The sequence below is a fragment of the Calonectris borealis genome, chromosome 6 (genome assembly GCF_964195595.1).
Source record: "Calonectris borealis chromosome 6, bCalBor7.hap1.2, whole genome shotgun sequence".
Lineage (NCBI taxonomy): Eukaryota > Metazoa > Chordata > Aves > Procellariiformes > Procellariidae > Calonectris > Calonectris borealis.
Window position 1 is genome coordinate 30,164,708 of NC_134317.1, and position 16,824 is coordinate 30,181,531.

General features: G+C 42.4%; 1 protein-coding gene across 2 annotated transcripts in view; it reads left to right on the forward strand.

The window, feature by feature from the left end:
• Positions 1-316: 316 nt before the first annotated feature.
• Positions 317-16,824, forward strand: part of CCNYL1 (cyclin Y like 1) — a 34,842-nt gene continuing 18,334 nt past the window's right edge. Inside the window, exons 1-3 of one of the 2 annotated variants that reach the window (XM_075153460.1) lie at positions 317-804; positions 14,288-14,362; positions 16,646-16,680. In XM_075153460.1, the coding sequence (XP_075009561.1) occupies positions 561-804; positions 14,288-14,362; positions 16,646-16,680 (354 nt within the window). In that variant the 5' untranslated portion in view covers positions 317-560. The remainder of the gene's footprint in view (positions 805-14,287; positions 14,363-16,645; positions 16,681-16,824) is intronic. The other variant, XM_075153459.1, reaches the window with a different exon arrangement.

Consider the following 16,824-nt stretch of genomic DNA (forward strand, 5'->3'; position numbering starts at 1 on the left):
CACGTGCGCGGCCGGGCAAGCGCCAGGCAGGCGGCCCCGGGGGCGGGGCCAAGGCCGTGGCACCGCCAGGGGGCGGGCCGAGGGGCGGGGCCGAGGGACCGCGGGCGGTGCTGCGTGTGCGTGTGCGCGTGGGGAAGGAAGGGGGCAGGCCAGGAAGGGCGCGGCGGCGGCCGCGTGACGAACCCGGCGCCCATTGGCGGAGCGGCGTCACGCGGCGCCCCGGCGGGAGGCGATTGGGTGGGAGCGAGGCGGGGCCGGGCCTCCCCCCCGGCCTCCCCCCGCCCCTCCCCCGGCCCGGGGGAAGGTGGCCGCTCGCGCGAGGTCCGTTGCTCGCCGCGCGCAGGAGGCGGCGGGGGGGCTCGCGCGGCCGTTGGGGCGGGCGGGGGCCGCGCCTGGCCTGGCCTGCCCGGGGCGGAGGCGACGGCGATGCGGCATTGAGGCCCGCCCCTCCCTCTGTCCCTCCCTCCCTCAGCCCGGCGCCTCGGCTCCCCCTCCGCCCCCTCCCCCGCCCCAGCCCGGGAGCCGCGTAGCCGGGGCCCGGCGGGGGAGCTCCGAGCTCCATGGGCAACACCGTCACCTGCTGCGTATCCCCGGACGCCAGCCCCAAGCTCAGCCGGGCCCGCGGCGGCGGCGGCGGCGGCGGCGGGGCAGCGCCGGGGCCCGACCGCTGGGCGGACGCGTACCAGGCGGCGGCGGCGGGCGGCGGCGGCGGCTCGGGATCGGCGGAGGCCGAGTCGGGGGACTCGGATCCCGGCGGCGGCGGCCCCCACCTCCAGCACATCAGCGACCGGGAGTTCCCGGATGGTGAGCGGCGGCGGCGGGGGGCGAGCGGCGGGGCCCGGCGGGCGGGCGGGCGGGCGGCGGGGAGCGCCGGGCACCGCATCCCCGCCCCGCCAGCGGCTGTCCCCGTGGTGCCCCCGCCCCGCTCCGCCGCGGGTGGGTGGCCGGGGGCACCGGCAGCCCGGGGCGCGGCGCTTCCCCGCCCGCGGCGCGCCCCCTTTGTCCCGGCGGCGGGGGGAGCGTGCGGTCCGGCGAGCCCCTCGGGGGAGGGGGGGCCCGGCCTGCCGCCGCCCGGCCCCGCGCCGCGCTCCAAGCAAAGTTCCCCGCGGCTGTCACCGTTCTGACAGGCCCGGGGTTTCCTGCGGGCACGCCGCCTTGCTGCCGCCGGGCGGGGGAAATCGGCTGCGGGTACGGGACCTCTTGCCGAAGTACAAGCCGCGGGGCCGCCGCAGCCGGCGCGCCCGCTTAACAAGTAACCGGCCAAGGGCGGAGGAGCAGCCGCTTCCCCCCCTGCCCGGGGAGTGCCCTGCCGGCGTCCCTGGCTGCTCCGCTGGCCGCTCCCGGCCCTCTGGAGAGAGGGGTCGGGGAACCCAAAAGATTCATGGCAGAGGCCCCGGGTGCTCCCGTTTGAGGTGGAAGTCTGGCCGCTCGTTTCTCCTTAACTGTGGAGTCGTGACTCAGTCGTAATGTTCAGGCAGTTCGCAAAAGCTGCTGCATTTCCAGTCTCTGTTGAACAGGAGGAAGGAAGAGGGTGTGTGGGGAATAAGGGAATTAAGAATTACAAAGATTGTGTGCATATGACATCATTGTGGCTGGACGTGGGTAATTTATAATCTAGCTATGCAGGGTGCTCGGTTATAGCTGTGGACTCATTACACTGAGGTTCATTGTCATGTAGCTCTCAGTGTTCCCAATTTGCTTTCCTTGAGCTCATAGGAGAGGACGTGTTTGCTGTTCAGATTCCTTCCAGTTATACCTGGAGCACTGGTGTCACACAGACCTGCTCTGTAATGCATCTCCTTTTCAGACATGCCTGGGAAGAGCTTGCAGGTTTGTGCTGCAGTGAGTTACCGAGACAACATGTAACAGGTTAGGAGTGCTCCTGTCTGTCTGTATGTTCACGTGATACCATAAGCATACAGCACAGTGTAACAGCTTATGATATTCAAAACTTAGTTTAATTAACAAGAGTCTTGCTATTCCTTTTCATAATTATAACCACACCTATATGAAATATATTCAGTTGAAAAAAGATAGCTGTCTGACATCTTTAATGTACGATGCATACAATAACAATTATCACTGGCCCTACATACTCATCTTAAACTTAAGAAAAAATTTTTAGCTATCAGAGAGAAACTGGCTGCAGAAGAGTGTGAGGAAACCTTCAGAAATTGAATTCTTAAACTTGCATGGTTCTGCACAGCACCATATGGTGCAGCTGTTACAGAAATGAGATGGAACAGTCAGCCCCTTGGATCTCCTTTGAGACAGCTGTGTGATACAGGAATAGGAGAAATTATATCTGCCATCTAGGAGAAATAAAACTTTATTTTTGTGAGAAGATATTACAGAAGTCTCTCAACTCTCCCATACTCATTAAGGGAGGAGGAATTAAACTCTCTAAAGATTCTAATAAGCCAAGCAAAAATGCCTAAGCTAAATAAATCTGCTCAGGAATAAGGGTTGTATTTGTTTGAATCTTTAGTATGTGATCTTGTCAGCAGTGCTAAGTAACTAGGCTTAATTTGAATTCATCCAGATGTCAGAACTGGCCTTGAAGTAGGGAAGTATTTGATTTTTTGAATTTGCAGACACTTGAATAAAAGTGTATAGTCCAAGAATGAGAGAGTAGCTGTCTGTCACAAATTTTACTTTTATGGCTATGGAAACTTTAGTCTTGAGGCAGGAGGTAACCCTAAAATTGGAACTGCATAAGTAGTTTTAGATGATTTTAAAGATCACTTTTACAGTGGTATGTGGTTCACTATTGCATGGCCTCAGAAGTAGATCTGCTGCAAATGATAGATGCTCTTTGTCTACAGTTTTCTGATTGATATAACTGTTCAGGGCTGGAAAAAGTATCAAAGTTTGATATCTTTATGAAAATACAATTCTGGATGTCAATATTGGAAGTAAAACTTCTTGTGTTTGTTTTTGAATGTTCTAAAGCGCTACCAGGGTAGGACTGAAGCTGTTAACTTCAAAATGTAAAGCATTATTTGTGAAGTCTGAAATGGAGTGTTATGAAACAGACGTTATAATGAAATTTTAAGTGGTATTGCTACCTGTTTAATTTAAGACCTTCTATGAAAATAACAAATCTGTAAACGCAGCACTTGCATGTACCAGATAGCTATGCTTATCCCTCTTAACCCTGGGATATAAAAGCTGTCAGCATACCCAAACCATGCAAGCAGCCTACATGTTTCTGTGCTGTTGACTACTACAGAACATTAGTTTGTTGCTGTAGTGGTAAGTAGCCCAGCAGTTTAATTTGAGGGGTAAATATTACTTCTATAATCTTTTGATGTGTAATATAATAGGTTAGCTAAGATGCCAATTTTATCAATAGCAGAAGGCGGGGAACCTACTAACTGGCCTTTTCTGGAATGCTTTGGCGTGGGGAAAAGAGAGAAAGCTACAGGGGGAAAAAAGTGAAGATCATCTTGGCTATTTTTGTTCCATGCTGCTCAGTTCTAGGAGTTTCTAAGAACACAGCTAAATATATCAGAAAGCTAGCATCCGAATGTGATGGAGATGCTTCATTCCTTAAATTTCTGTAAGTTGTTTGTTTTTCTTAAGTCTGTCTTAGTACTTTTGCACTTGTTATGCTAAAATTAAATGTTTCGGTTCTATCAGCAATGCAGAAGTTACCAGCTGAGCCTTGAGCTTTTTGTTTTGTATTGTTTTGTCTTGCTTTTTTGTAGCAAATGGAATGTGGTCCTCACAGGTCTATGCTCTTAAATGAAGATTATTCTGTAGCTTCTCCAGCACACTACTTAACAGGCACTGCTTTCCAGCCAGCACTGCTTAGATTGTCTGTATCAGATCAGAATTAAACAAGAAAAATCTCACTTTCTTAAAATGGGGAGATTATGAAGTGGTATTTATGTAAGACAAAAAAGGAGTCGTAAGTGGGATGGAGATAAAACACTGTGAAACTGGAAGTGTAATGTTTCAACAACAGTTAATTCAAATGGGAAGGGATTGTCAGATCAACTGCTAAGAGAGAATTTAAAGGATGACTTTGTATTTTATCGTTCTCAAGATCCTGAGCCATAACCTCTTCAGTGCATGCTTTTTCAGAATGAGGAATAAACCTGCATTTGTGGTTTGATATGCTAAGCCAAGTAAACAGGAATAAACGTAACTTTGAAAACGATAGTTTCTTCCAAATAGGTTCATGCCTACTGTTAATGTTAAATATTGAAAGCTAAAATGAACCTAAAGCTGCTATTTGACTGTTCAGCTGAGCATTAAGTGTTCCTTCTTTCAGCGTGCAAGCAACAGTCCGAAGCAGTTTGAATTGAGCAAAAAGGCTTTCCTCTCTAGCTTTAGAAATAGCAGCTCTATGATCTTAATGTGCCATTTGGGCTGTGCCGATTACTGTTTTTTGGGGGTTTTTTGTTTGGTTTTTTTTTTCCCAAATGAGTGTCTGCTAAACTTTATTTTGGGCTTCTTTTTTCCCATTATTTTTTTCTGGTTACTTGGAGGAGAACTTCTTATGGCTGAAACTTTCTTGCCAGATCCCTGTGTTTAAACATAGCTCTAATTTTTCATAAATTCTTTGATCCTTGGATAAAACTAGAACAAGGCCTCGCTTGCCAGACTTTTCTCATTTGTACTTGAAAACATTATCTCCCTCCACCACTGCTGTTGACTGAGCTCAGTGGTTTTGAGCAGAGGTTTGCCTGATTCGCATTAACCCAGGGGAAGACCTACTGAACTGGTGGGACAAAATGACCTGCTACCTTCACCTGAAGAACTGGGGGTGGGTGGGTGGTGGAGAATGACAAGGGAAAAGGCAATCGGGGATGAGAGGGAACAGCAAATGGATCAGGAGAGGTGCTGAGTGGGATGCAGTCATCACACAGAGGTTAAATGGGAAAAGAAATGGAAGGGGACTTTGAAGAGGAGAGTTAATAGAGAATGAAGTAAGTGAGATTTACCTGAACAGGCTCAGACAGACTAGTGCCTAGAATAACTCTTCAAGCACCTGTGAGCCTACTTTCCTTTTTTCAACAGCCCCCTGGCTCTCTAGAGGCTGTGTCATGCTGAAAGGGGCAAGCTCCAAGTTGCCTGCATGCCGCAGTTATTAAACAGTGTTGAAGATGAACAGATACTTGAATATATTGATTGCCTGTGATCTGATTTCACCACCAGCTTGTCTATAAACGTCCTTGCAGAAGGTCTAAATACTATTCATTTGTTCCTCTCTTATATAATGTCAGCTTACTTCAAGCATGTGGGTGGAGGGTTTTTTCCCTGTTTTTTTTTAAATCCTGGTTAAAATGTTAATAAGTTAAATAATAAAAAAAAAAGATGAACACTTTGATGCAAGGACTCAGCTTTTTGATGCCAGCAGTTTTAGCACAGGAAAGGCTTAACCATCTTGTGTTGTTTTTTGTGCCTCCGTATTTGAAGATCGGGAGCTGCATAGGCTGACAAATACCGTTGTCTAGTTAGACAGATATGAAGTTGGGGGTGAAAACCAACTGGTGCTCCGGTCCCTGTTCTGGTGCTCCCGCTCCTTCTTTCCTTGTATTTGCCAGGTTTTTCACCTAACTTACGCTCACTGTTCTTTCCCCAGAACTCTCAATATCTCTTTCCTATAACTGACTAGGAATTAATTACAAAGGTATTTGTAGCAGTCACCAATAGTATGTGATCTTGACAAATGTGAAAGAATTGACTCTCCTGAAACACCTTCCATGTTGTCAGCTTAAGATGCCTAATGTCATGGCCTTTACAAAATGATCTGTAAAGTGCCTGTAGTGGAAATGACTGAATCGATAAGTCATTCAGAAACAATGATGAAATTGATCTACAAATTTAGGAATTGGAAATAGAAGAAGTCATCACCATAGGATAGTATCTGTATTTCTGTTTTTATGCTTGGGTACTACAGACAGCTAAGGAATCCTCTATCCTTTTCTCTCCTCACTAAATGTTGGAGACTTCTGCAGTGAGCAAGTTTGTGTAAGCCCTAGGTTTTTAAGAATGGTTGATATGGAACATATGGAGGGAAACTGATTTGTTTGTTTTGGTGAGTGTTTCTTCAGGCTTCCAGTATAACAGCTATTATAACTGAGAGATTTTCATAAAATGGGAAATATTAAAAGGAAATATATGGCTAACCTGAGGGATTTGTTGAAACTTATGGAATTAAGGAAATAGAATTAATTTTCATATTGGGTTTTTTTTTTTTTTAAAAAAACTCTGGTTTCCATGTACCTTATCTCTAGTATCCTTTCCTCTTCTGGCTTTCTTCAGGAGAATTGCTCTTTTCCCTCCTACGTGTCAGGGAAGATGTTGTAGAGCAACAGAAGTTTTGTGGCCAGAAGTATCTCTCAAATGCGATCAGTGTGGTGAGGTCATGCTGAAAAGCTGACTAACGGGAATGAACTCTTGCACGAGCCAACAAAACACAAAAACCTACTCCTCCCAAATCCGCATTACACATTAAATTAAGGTTTCTAACAATGTTTCTTCCACATATAGGAAGAAGGAAGAGGTGACTCTGGGAGGCAGGATGAAAATGCTCCCAAACATTAAGAACGCAGACCATGGATCTGTAGATCCTTGCCGACAAGCTAATCTTGAGATTTCTAAATCTATTTGTTTTTTCCTCATTACAGCTAGAGTTTGAACGTGCACTTTTTTTTCACTCACTATAAAAATAATGTTTTCAGAAGAAAACTCTGAATGTTTCCACTTGAAGGGACAAGCGAAGATGTAACTGGCTTAAAAAGCTTGGCGCTGTTTATTTAAATGTGTAGTAAAGCCCGATGAATAAAACTGAAGATCATACTTGCAGGTGATGCAAATTATCGGGGTTACCTCAACAACTTACACAAAAATCCCACTGTCAGCTAGGTAGCATTCTGCAGTGTTTGATGAGCCGTGTGTGTATAGCACAGCTTTGCTTCTGTTTGGAGTTCTGAAAGGGTCTTGAGTCATTGCAGTAATGAAACATAGCTGTTGGGTTTTTTCCAGTGTGAAAAGTAACACTGGCTTGTCATCAAACATGTCAGTCAGACTCAGATAATAAACTGTTGAATGCTAGTTTCTTTCAAAGACCAAAAAAAAGCTTTTCTGTAGAGCTGTTGGACATGTTTTGTTATGCAGATAGTTATTTTTCTTTTATAGAACAAGCTGCAGGTAAACTGAGAATCCACAAAGCCACTGTAAAGAGTGACTGTGTTTGAGCTTGTGGCTAAAATGGCACAAAACTTGATGAAACTGTTAACTTTCATAAAAGCTCAAACTTGATTTGAAGTTTGCATTAATGTGAGGAATTGGAAGAGGAGAAAAAACTTAACATACGCCAGTCCATTAGGTGGCATATGACACCTAGCACACAGTACAGTGCATCTTATTTTGGTTTCCTGCAGGCACTAGATGAGACTGGAATTTCTGGTACTCACCTCTTTTTTTCTTTCTGAACCATGTCTTGTGAGAAGTAAGACAGAGAGCATGTGAAGAGTTGTTATGGGGAAAGTTTCCCTTACACTGGCAGTTAACAGCATGGATCGAGAGGTGTAAATTTTGGTTGATCTTTAATGTGTACCGTTATAAATTTTTATTTTGGCTTATCAATTAAAAAATTAGAGCTGTGGAGTTCTGCTTTAGCTTCTCATGGTAGTGAATTGTGTTACGTGTGAAGGTCTATCTGGGGAATAAAAAGTGGACAGCATGGAACTAATTCTTTCTTCTTGTCTTTCTAAATGGTCCTACGTTAGATGCAGTACAGAAACACATCCCTAACAAAACGTTAGTTACTTTTAAGATCTAGCTTGTGAACTACTGTTTTCCTTCTAGTTCCAACATAAAATTTTAGGGACATCTAGTTTTCCTCCCTTTTAAATGGTCCTGCCTTCACTTCACCTTCAGGAGTTTGGGGCACTCCTGACATCCTGCTGTTCTGCCTAGCCAAAATGTGATTATAACCCATCATGAAACACATGGAAGCCTACTTGACTTCTTTCAGTCCCAGAAAGGCTAGGTATCATGGAACAGATAGTGGAACAGATCTCTCGATCATTTTTCTCCAGCAAGGGCTGTGAACCAAGTGCAATAGGATCACGTTGGGATTTGCTGTGGAGGCTGACGATAGCGGTGTGGATTCCTCCTGCAGTTTAAGAAATGCAAGAATGCTAATACCGTATTGATTTTTTTTAAACCACAGAAATTAATAGATAACTTAAACCCTGGCTAGCCCACAATATTTAATAGATGGTCTACACTTTTGCTTTCTAAATTCTTCTGATTTTAGTAGCAAATTTGAAATGCTTACTGTGTCAGTTTCTTGCTGAACCAGCGCAACTCAGGAGTGTAGTGTGAAAGAGCAAATAATTCATTCTTAATTAACAGAGCTTGTTGTTTATTGAAGTAATTTCTGTGGCCTTCTAAAACATCACAGTGCACTTACATATGTCCTGGGTATTGGTAATGATACCGCTGTTCTTGCAGTAGTGCCATAAAGAACAACTGACAGATTTTAAATAGCTTTACAACATCCTTCTGTGCGTATTTTGTAAAGTCACGATCTTTAGAAATAATCATTTAATAGTGAGGGTGGTCAAACACTGCACAGGTTGCCCGGAGAAGTTGTGAAGTCTCTGTCTGTGGAGATATTCAAAACCTGACTGACACGGTCCTGGACTGCCTGCTGTAGTGGACCCTGCCTGAGCGGGGAGTTGGACTTAGGTGATCTCAAGAGGTCTCTTCCAGCCTCCATGATTCTGTCTTTCTGTGAACAAAGGCCAACTGTGTGGGTTGGTTTTAGTTGTTTTCCTTTTTAAATAAAGAGTTTATTTCCTCTGGGGAGTTAGGGGTGTTTTTAAGGGACCTATGCATATGCAAGTGTTGGTTAAGATTGTTTTCACCAAGATATCAAAATAGAGTTCCTTTCTGAGAACTGGTTGTGTTTGAAAGCACTCTGTTATGCAACAGATCCAGTCCTTTATGTATTCAAATTTGCTTGTATTGGTTATGAAAACAGAGCAAGTTTTGTATCTTTGGAGTCCATCCTGTTATGGAAGAGAGATGCATTTTGTTGAAGGTGAATAATCAGGAGATCAGAATGCTTTCATTCTGTCCAAATCTGGGGAAGAAGCCACCCATGGAGCGTTTAAAGGGTAGACTAGCCTGTGTGTAACTGACGACATGACAGAAGGCAAATGGAAAACAACCTACGTGCCCTGGGTTCTGTGCTGCGTTCGGTGTAGCTGGTGAGGAGTGAACAAAGCAAGGTGGATTTTTAGGAACGTTTTTGGGAATAGAAATAGAATAACATAATTTAAAGGACAAATCACTTTATATAAAGTTACTGTTAGGAATAACAGAGTCCGAAATATATGGGCAAATTTGTTAGTCTGATTTGTTTTAATTTTTAAATCTTTATTGGAAGTGTTAAGTAACTCGCACCTTTCACACTGTAGGGTAATGAAATATAAGGGAAATTCAACCATTAATCAAAGCTAGTAACCCACTGAGCAAGGGAAGAAATTCAATTTACAGCAAAGAAATGATTTTATGATTTACTGCTCTAAATATGTGCTGTATCAAAATGCTACTGCTGTCTAGTAAAGCAGAGGATGGGGCTAAATCTCTTAAAGGAAATGCAATATTTTAGTGTTCTAAAGGAGGGAAATGATCAAAGGGCTGCTACTTAGTAACAGTGACATCTTTGACTGTCAGCTTTATTCATGAGATAATATATGTAGCACAAAGCAGTGTGTAAAATGTGTTCTTAATAGTTAGAAATCGCCCATGGAGGTGTGTAAAACAGTAGATAAGTAGCTCGCATTATAAATTCCTAAAACCCACGCACATTCTTATATGACATAGATGAGTGAAGTCAAGTCTTCATGCAGCTTTTATGTTGAGGAAAGGACCTAAGATCTTGAGCTAGGGGCAGAGGTTTGCTTTTAAAAGTAATGTGCTCTGCCCTGTGGGCGACTGTATGCTCTTATCAGCGCATGGAGCGCACAGCAGCAGCAGAGGTAGCCAAGATTGTCTGAGGGGCAAGCAAGCTGCAAGGAATTTTTAAAATGAGAACGGTGGGAGAGGGAAGCAAGTTCAGGCTTCTCTCTGCTTCAATTGGAGACAGGGCTGATCTGACAAGCTTGGTAGCACCATGTGAGTAAATGGCACTGAGAGATGCAGGGAAATAAGGGGGAAGGCTATTTTTAATATGCAGTTCTCAGAGGTGGAGGGCTGTCATAGCATGGCAATGTTACTGTGCCGTTCCCACAAACTTAATTTCTACTGGGAGTCTTCCCTGCTCACCTCTTTATCATGAAGTGTGAGGGTCCGATAGAAAATGTGTTTTGACTTCTACTGAGTGGATAGCCTCTGAACCAAAAATGTTTTGTAGTTGTTTTCTTGCTTTTTATATCATCCTGTTGCTTCTCTCATTTCTCTCATTCGTGTTTCTGCATGTTTTAATTCCCATTATTTCTGTTCATCCTGTGGCATGCTATGCTTCTTTCTTTTTCTGTTAGCTATCCGTGAAGTTTGAGCTTTTGTCATACATCTTCTGATGTAGCTCCTAATCAAGACTTACCCTTATTTTCAGGGCTAGATATCTTGGTTTTGGACTCATAAGTGCTACCAGGATGAAGTATTAGGAGTTACACTTGGTTGTGAATCAAATTGGTTGCAGACAGATTAATCTCCTCCTCTGGCTTTTCTTTTGCTGTGTTTCCCATTACATTTTGCCTCTCCTCACATCCTTATCTCCCTCTTGCCTTATGCTTCCTTCATCAACTGTATTGCTGTTGCTTTTTTGTATTTCATGAGCAACACTGGCAATTTAGGAAGAGCAAATCATATGACTAATTTTTCCATTGCTTGGAAAAAAGCATTGTCCAGGGAGAACAGCACAGAAACGAGGGTTGAAATTATCTGGCTGCTTAGAAGGGGAAAGCTACAGGGAGGCGGTGTACTAAATGCATCTTTCTTCGCAGTCTCTTGCAAGACAAAAACAAATGTGCTGTTTCTGCTAGTGCCACGTTATTCTGGGATAAGCCTAGGTACGGTTGGTCTTGATCACTTCTTGTAGGGTTTTATACCAGGGGCTGCACAATGTGTCTGGGAGTTCATTAGTACTGTAACACTCTCTGGCTGTATAATCTGTGTTGTGGATTTAATGTGCTATGGGTGCTGATACATCTGACTTTGCCCAGCAGAAAGCATCTTGTGTCTGGCAGAGCTGCTGTGAAACTGGAGCCAGTAAAGTCTATTTTCCTTTCACTGCTGTTCCTTTCCCCAAATGTGTGGGACTGCTTGGGTTCAGGGGGACAAGTCTGACTTGTGTGGCCATGTCAATATTATGTCCCTTGGTGCGTCCTTGCAGTGCTGCAGATCTTAGACCCTTCTTGTCCAGGATGACAGTTGGTTATATTTGCATGTGTTTAATTCTCGTAGTGCTTTTAGCCCTAGACCTGATTTCTAACATCTAAGAAGCATGGGTATAGGAACTGGCAGAGCACCAGAAGAGGCAAAACCAACATCAGAAGTGAGCTTTAAAAAGTTACACAGTTTCAAAGTAAATCAAAACCTCAGAAAAGTCAAGATGTTAACAGTGTACCTCTTTATGAGGTGAGGGAGGATGGGCATTATCCCATACTGTCTCTTCCCTGGGAAAAAGCACCTGTCCAGTTTAACATTTGTCAGTGACCTGGAGGTGGCAATGGAGTGCACCCAAATTGCAGATGACACCCAGCTGGGCAACAGTCAATATGCTGGAGGCTGCTCATTCAGAGGCACCTGGATCGGTTGGAGGATTGGGCCAACAGGAACCCTATGAAATTCAACAAGGAGAAACACAAAGTCCTGCGTTAGGAGTTACTGAATTCAATAGCCCTTTTCCCGCTGTTTTCCTGTGCTTGTTCCTCCCCAGTCTTCCTTGCTGCCTTCCCCTAAATACCACGCAAGTCTTCTACAGTCCCACATGCTCTTCCCTGCCATTCCATGGTGAATCCCATAGCCCTGTAGGCATTAGTTCTCAGTGGAAAAGGTGATCTGGGCACTGTTGACCCTCGTTGGAGGTTTTCAAGACTCAACTGGATAAAGCCTTGCGCAGCCTAATTCTACCTTATAGCTGACCCTGTTTTCAGCAAGAGGTTAAACTAGACACCTCCTGAGGTCCTTTCTCACCTGACTTAACTGGTTATTCTGAAAGTTACTGCTGAACTGTAAATAAATAAATTCTGAGTTGTTTGCTCTGTGTTTGCATCATAACTTGCTTATAATAATCTGTATTTTAAATCTGCATATTGCAGTCCTCCTGTTCTGCCTGTTGATGATACTCAAGTTATTTGGTAGACTAGCAAAATACTTCAATTTCTGAATCACTCCTTTATGAAATCTAAAAAGTTGTTTAATATTTGCCATTATTAGTGAATTCCTTGGTCTGTGTCAAAATTTGTTGTTTGTTTGTTTGGTTGGTTTTTTTAATAGATGGTAGCAGCAGAAACTAGAGTTGGTCTCTATACTGTCTCTTAAAAGTGATTTTGCTAAACCAGTGTTAGAAACTTGTCAACATTGTGGACAAGTTTTAAACAACAGTTATACTATTTTGTTGAGATATTAATGGTAGTTAAAATGTGCTAGTATGGCATACTACTGTATGCTGGATTTTTTTTTTTTCCCCCCAGAGAATCAAGTGTGTATTAGTGGTACTTCAGGTATGAGCTGTAAGGCAAATTGTGTTCTAGGACTTGTAAACCAGGACTTCTTATATTTTTAACTACATGAGTAAATTCAGGTATCTGTTCACTGTGTGCCATGAATGAGCACAGTAAGGTGGAAATAGAAATACTGTTTTCGTAAGCTAGCTTTTAAAAACTGCTCGAGATGGTCTGCTTTCATAACTGACTCTGGCCTTTTTTGAGAGGAGAGGAAATTCCTGGTTGAACAATCTTTGTGTTCCTAAATAGACGTTGGCTACCTTACTTACACAGTAGAGATTAGAAATCACAGCGGTCCGCATCCTGGACCAGTGTCAGAGCAATACTGTTGGACTAAGATCAGTGATGTTGTAAGCCAAGTACTTGGAAAACATCCAGGTCTGGATACCAATGTTGTGTACCAGTGGGAATCTGGAATGAGAAGTCTTGGGGACACACGTACTTTTGCAGTTACGTTCACTCGCTGACGCATGAGGGCTGTGGCTGTGCTATGGGTTAGGTGCAGTAGCACAAAACATTCGTGTAGTTAAGACTTCCAGCACCAAGACAGCTTGTGCATACTTTGGCTACTATTTAACCAGAGTTCTGTTGGTTGAGTGCATAAAAAACTCTTAAGATTTTTTTTTTTCCTTAAAAGTTGATGGTGATTCTTAGATGATGTTGATTTTTAAGGGTGTGGTGACTGCATTGGCGTACCACCTTGAAACACAAGCTTGCGAGCTTGCATGCTTTATGGTTAGCATGGCATAAGTAGCACACAGGAAGATCAGAATGACAATGTAAATGGATGCGAATTTGCTCTTTCCAGGATGTACAGGATCACAGTACTAGATTATTCTGTTCATATATTCACACAAGTCAGTGTGTCTGTAGCGTGACTTCCTGAGAACAACTGTTTCTTCTGTCAAAGCTAATGCAGCTCAAAATTTCATCATGATGTTTACAGTTTCATCAACAAACTTTTTAGTGATCACTCCTATTTTCATCTAAGGGAGTAATATATCTTCATCTAATGTCATCCCTGGTTCATTGTGGCAAAGAATTAAAGCAATCATTTTGTTCTTCAATATTTATATATTAGCTGTACAGGGGTTTACTTGAAATTCTAAAAGAACAGAATAGTGCAAGATCCATGTTTTGATATTTATCAGCACTCTAAAAGTTACTTATTAGGTTCTTTTATAAGACCACAGAGATTGTTTCCTGCTGTATTGGATACTTAAAGCATAGAGTGAAAGATCAGCGGTGTCCTGCAGGGGCACATACTGACTCTTGAAGATGTATGTTGTTTTCTAAGACTTCCCTTTCCAGATTTTGTTTTGATGGAAACCGTAAGCTACTTCAGAGCTTCATGGCAGTAGGAATAGGTTGCACGGGCTTTTTTTCAGAGGGGAAAATGACAGATTTTTATTTATCTTGGCAAAAGTAAGGTTTTGCTTTAGAAAGACAGCCCATTCTATGTGTTTCTGATCTTGTCTCCATCATTGTTCTTGAGCGTTTTAAGACTGAGTGGGAATCATTGCAGTAATCATCTTCTGCTAAAGGTCTCTTTTTTTTTTTTTTTTTTTTTGTCCTTTGTGTTTCAGATTTAGCCTTGGAATCTAATCCATCTGATCATCCCAGAGCAAGCACAATTTTTCTGAGCAAGTCTCAAACAGATGGTAAGTTAAGTTTTTTCCAATTTAAAAAAGGTGGGAGAAAAACTGGAAGAATAACTGCCTATTTAAATTATATGGCTCAAGAACACTTAAATTGCTTTAATTCTTTCAAAGCATAGGGATTAATAATTTGCGTGTTTACACAGAAATGTGTTCGTAGGCTGTTTTAGTTAACACTTAAAATCACTTGTTCGTCTAAACGCTTAAATACCAGGAGATTTCAGAGTCTGGATCCTAGTAGTCTGAAGGAGCCAGGCTTTCTTCACTAGTGTAATTCAAGCTTCAAGCAGCGGTGGGTTTTTTTATGACCAAGGACTGTTTTAAAAATTGCTCTAAATAAAAAAAAAAAAAAAGAAAAAATTACAGGACAGTTTTCTGTAAGGAATAATAAGCCTAAGCCATCAGTCTGTATCAGTTGCTTTTGAATATGTTGTTTTAAACTGCTTGAATAGTTTCAGTAGCATTCAATTATTCTTGAATCCTGGTTTTAATTACATGGATGTGTTGGGATTTTCAGTTTCTTTGCAAATCCCTTGTTTACTTAATAAAGTCAATTTTGAACAATTACTATAGCTTGTGCATTCCAAAATGCTGTTAAAAAGTGGAGGCATTTAGATACTGCACAAATAAAGAATTCTGACAATAGTAAATTTTGAAGTTGCGACTATAAAGGACTTTAAGATATTCTTTTAAAAATGCTTCTGTTCCTTTTATAGTTGGTTCTTGTTCGAAGCACTGTTTTTTCTAAGGCAGTGTTGCACTTGAGATTGGATATGTTGATGGAAAGCTGCAGTGTGTCTTCTACCTTGGCATAGCTTTGCCACAGAAAAATAGAATTGTTTTGACAGGTCTATCAGTTGCAGTCCTGCTATTCAGAGTCTGATAGCAAGTAGTAAAATTGCAACGCTCAGGTAATCTCTGAGCAGTGGAAACAAGCACTAGCATGATTCTCCAGAAGAGATGATACCAAGGAAATGTAGGCCTCTTCCCTGAGGCCTCTAAGGTTGGTCTTCAAACAGACAGGGGATCTGACCTGCACATTTCAAACACCTCTTAGATGAGTGCTGCTTAAGTTGCAATTAGCAAGTTGACACAGTTCTTGAACATTGTAGTGCAGCTTCACTGTGCAGCCTTTCAGCCTTGCTGCAAGTAACATTCAAACTACATGAACGTCCTTGTTGGGGGTAGTATTGCTTTTAAACGTGATTCGGCATTCTTCAAATGTAATGTATTGAAATGTATACACTTCTGTTCATGTAGAGAAATGGTCTGCTAGGTGAGATAATAATTATTAAACTATCCTCTGAAGTTTGTATTACTTGGATGAATTGATTTTTCCAGGTCATTTTTATGGACAAGTCAGGCAGAAGAATTTATTTTCTAATTTCACTGGATCTTCTTTAGAACTAGTAGAACTAGTAGAATTAATATCTGTGAGTTCTCTCTCACTGAGATGTTATCAGGATTATGAGTTTTGATTTACGCAAAAAGACCAAAAAATTTGGATATTCTCTTCCAATTGTTAATTTTTCTAAATATGTACGAGAATGTGTCCTGCTAACAAGTGTAAATGATCTGAGGTCAAAACTTTGGAGAAATCACCTGTCCAGGCTGGTCACCTTTGTATAGCTTTCTGCATGTATGCAACTCTCCGCTCTCCCTTAACAGCACTGTTTTACTGCAGCTCTTATAGCTAGAAGCTAAACCTTACAATCTTTTTTGAAAGGCTGACACAGTTTAAAATGATCAAATAACATGGTTGCAGTTATATGATAAATAGGCATAGCTTGTGCCAGCATCTTCTGTATAGTGAAATACCTTTTTACCTTCTGCTGTCTCATAGGAGGAGAGAGAACACATAATATAATGCTGGGCACCTTCCTCCTTGTGTGTCTTTGGCAGGTTCAGTGTGTGATGTTTTTACTTCTGTTTGCTGAGCGGTTGCTGTTAGATGTTGGACATTGTCTGTTTGAACTATCTGAAATCATCTAGTTTTTCATGATGCACAGCATCTTTTCAAAGCTGAGATATTTTTCCCTTAGTGCGATGGGTAGAAGTAGTTCCTAAATGTACATGTGGATAGTTGGAAGTAGTATGTAGTTTACTAGCTTGATAAAACTCAGTATTTTTTCCTCAAACTACTTTTCCAGACACCTAAAGTTAAATTTGAAACTTCTAATACTCATGTACTTCAAAAGACTGGGTTAATAGAATGACTTTATTGAATGTAAATTGGGATTGTATTTTAGAAACCTTTCCGTTCACATTCTTTCTCCCTCTTTCTAGTGCGAGAGAAGAGGAAGAGTAACCACATCAATCATGTAAGTAAAACCAATTCTTAATGTGCTCTACAGATAACATTAGCATATTGGGACAAAGACAAATTCAAGAAACAACTGTAGTAGTTCTATGTATATAGTCCTACACATGTTCCAAATCCTCCTTAGCAAGATAAAACTGAATTA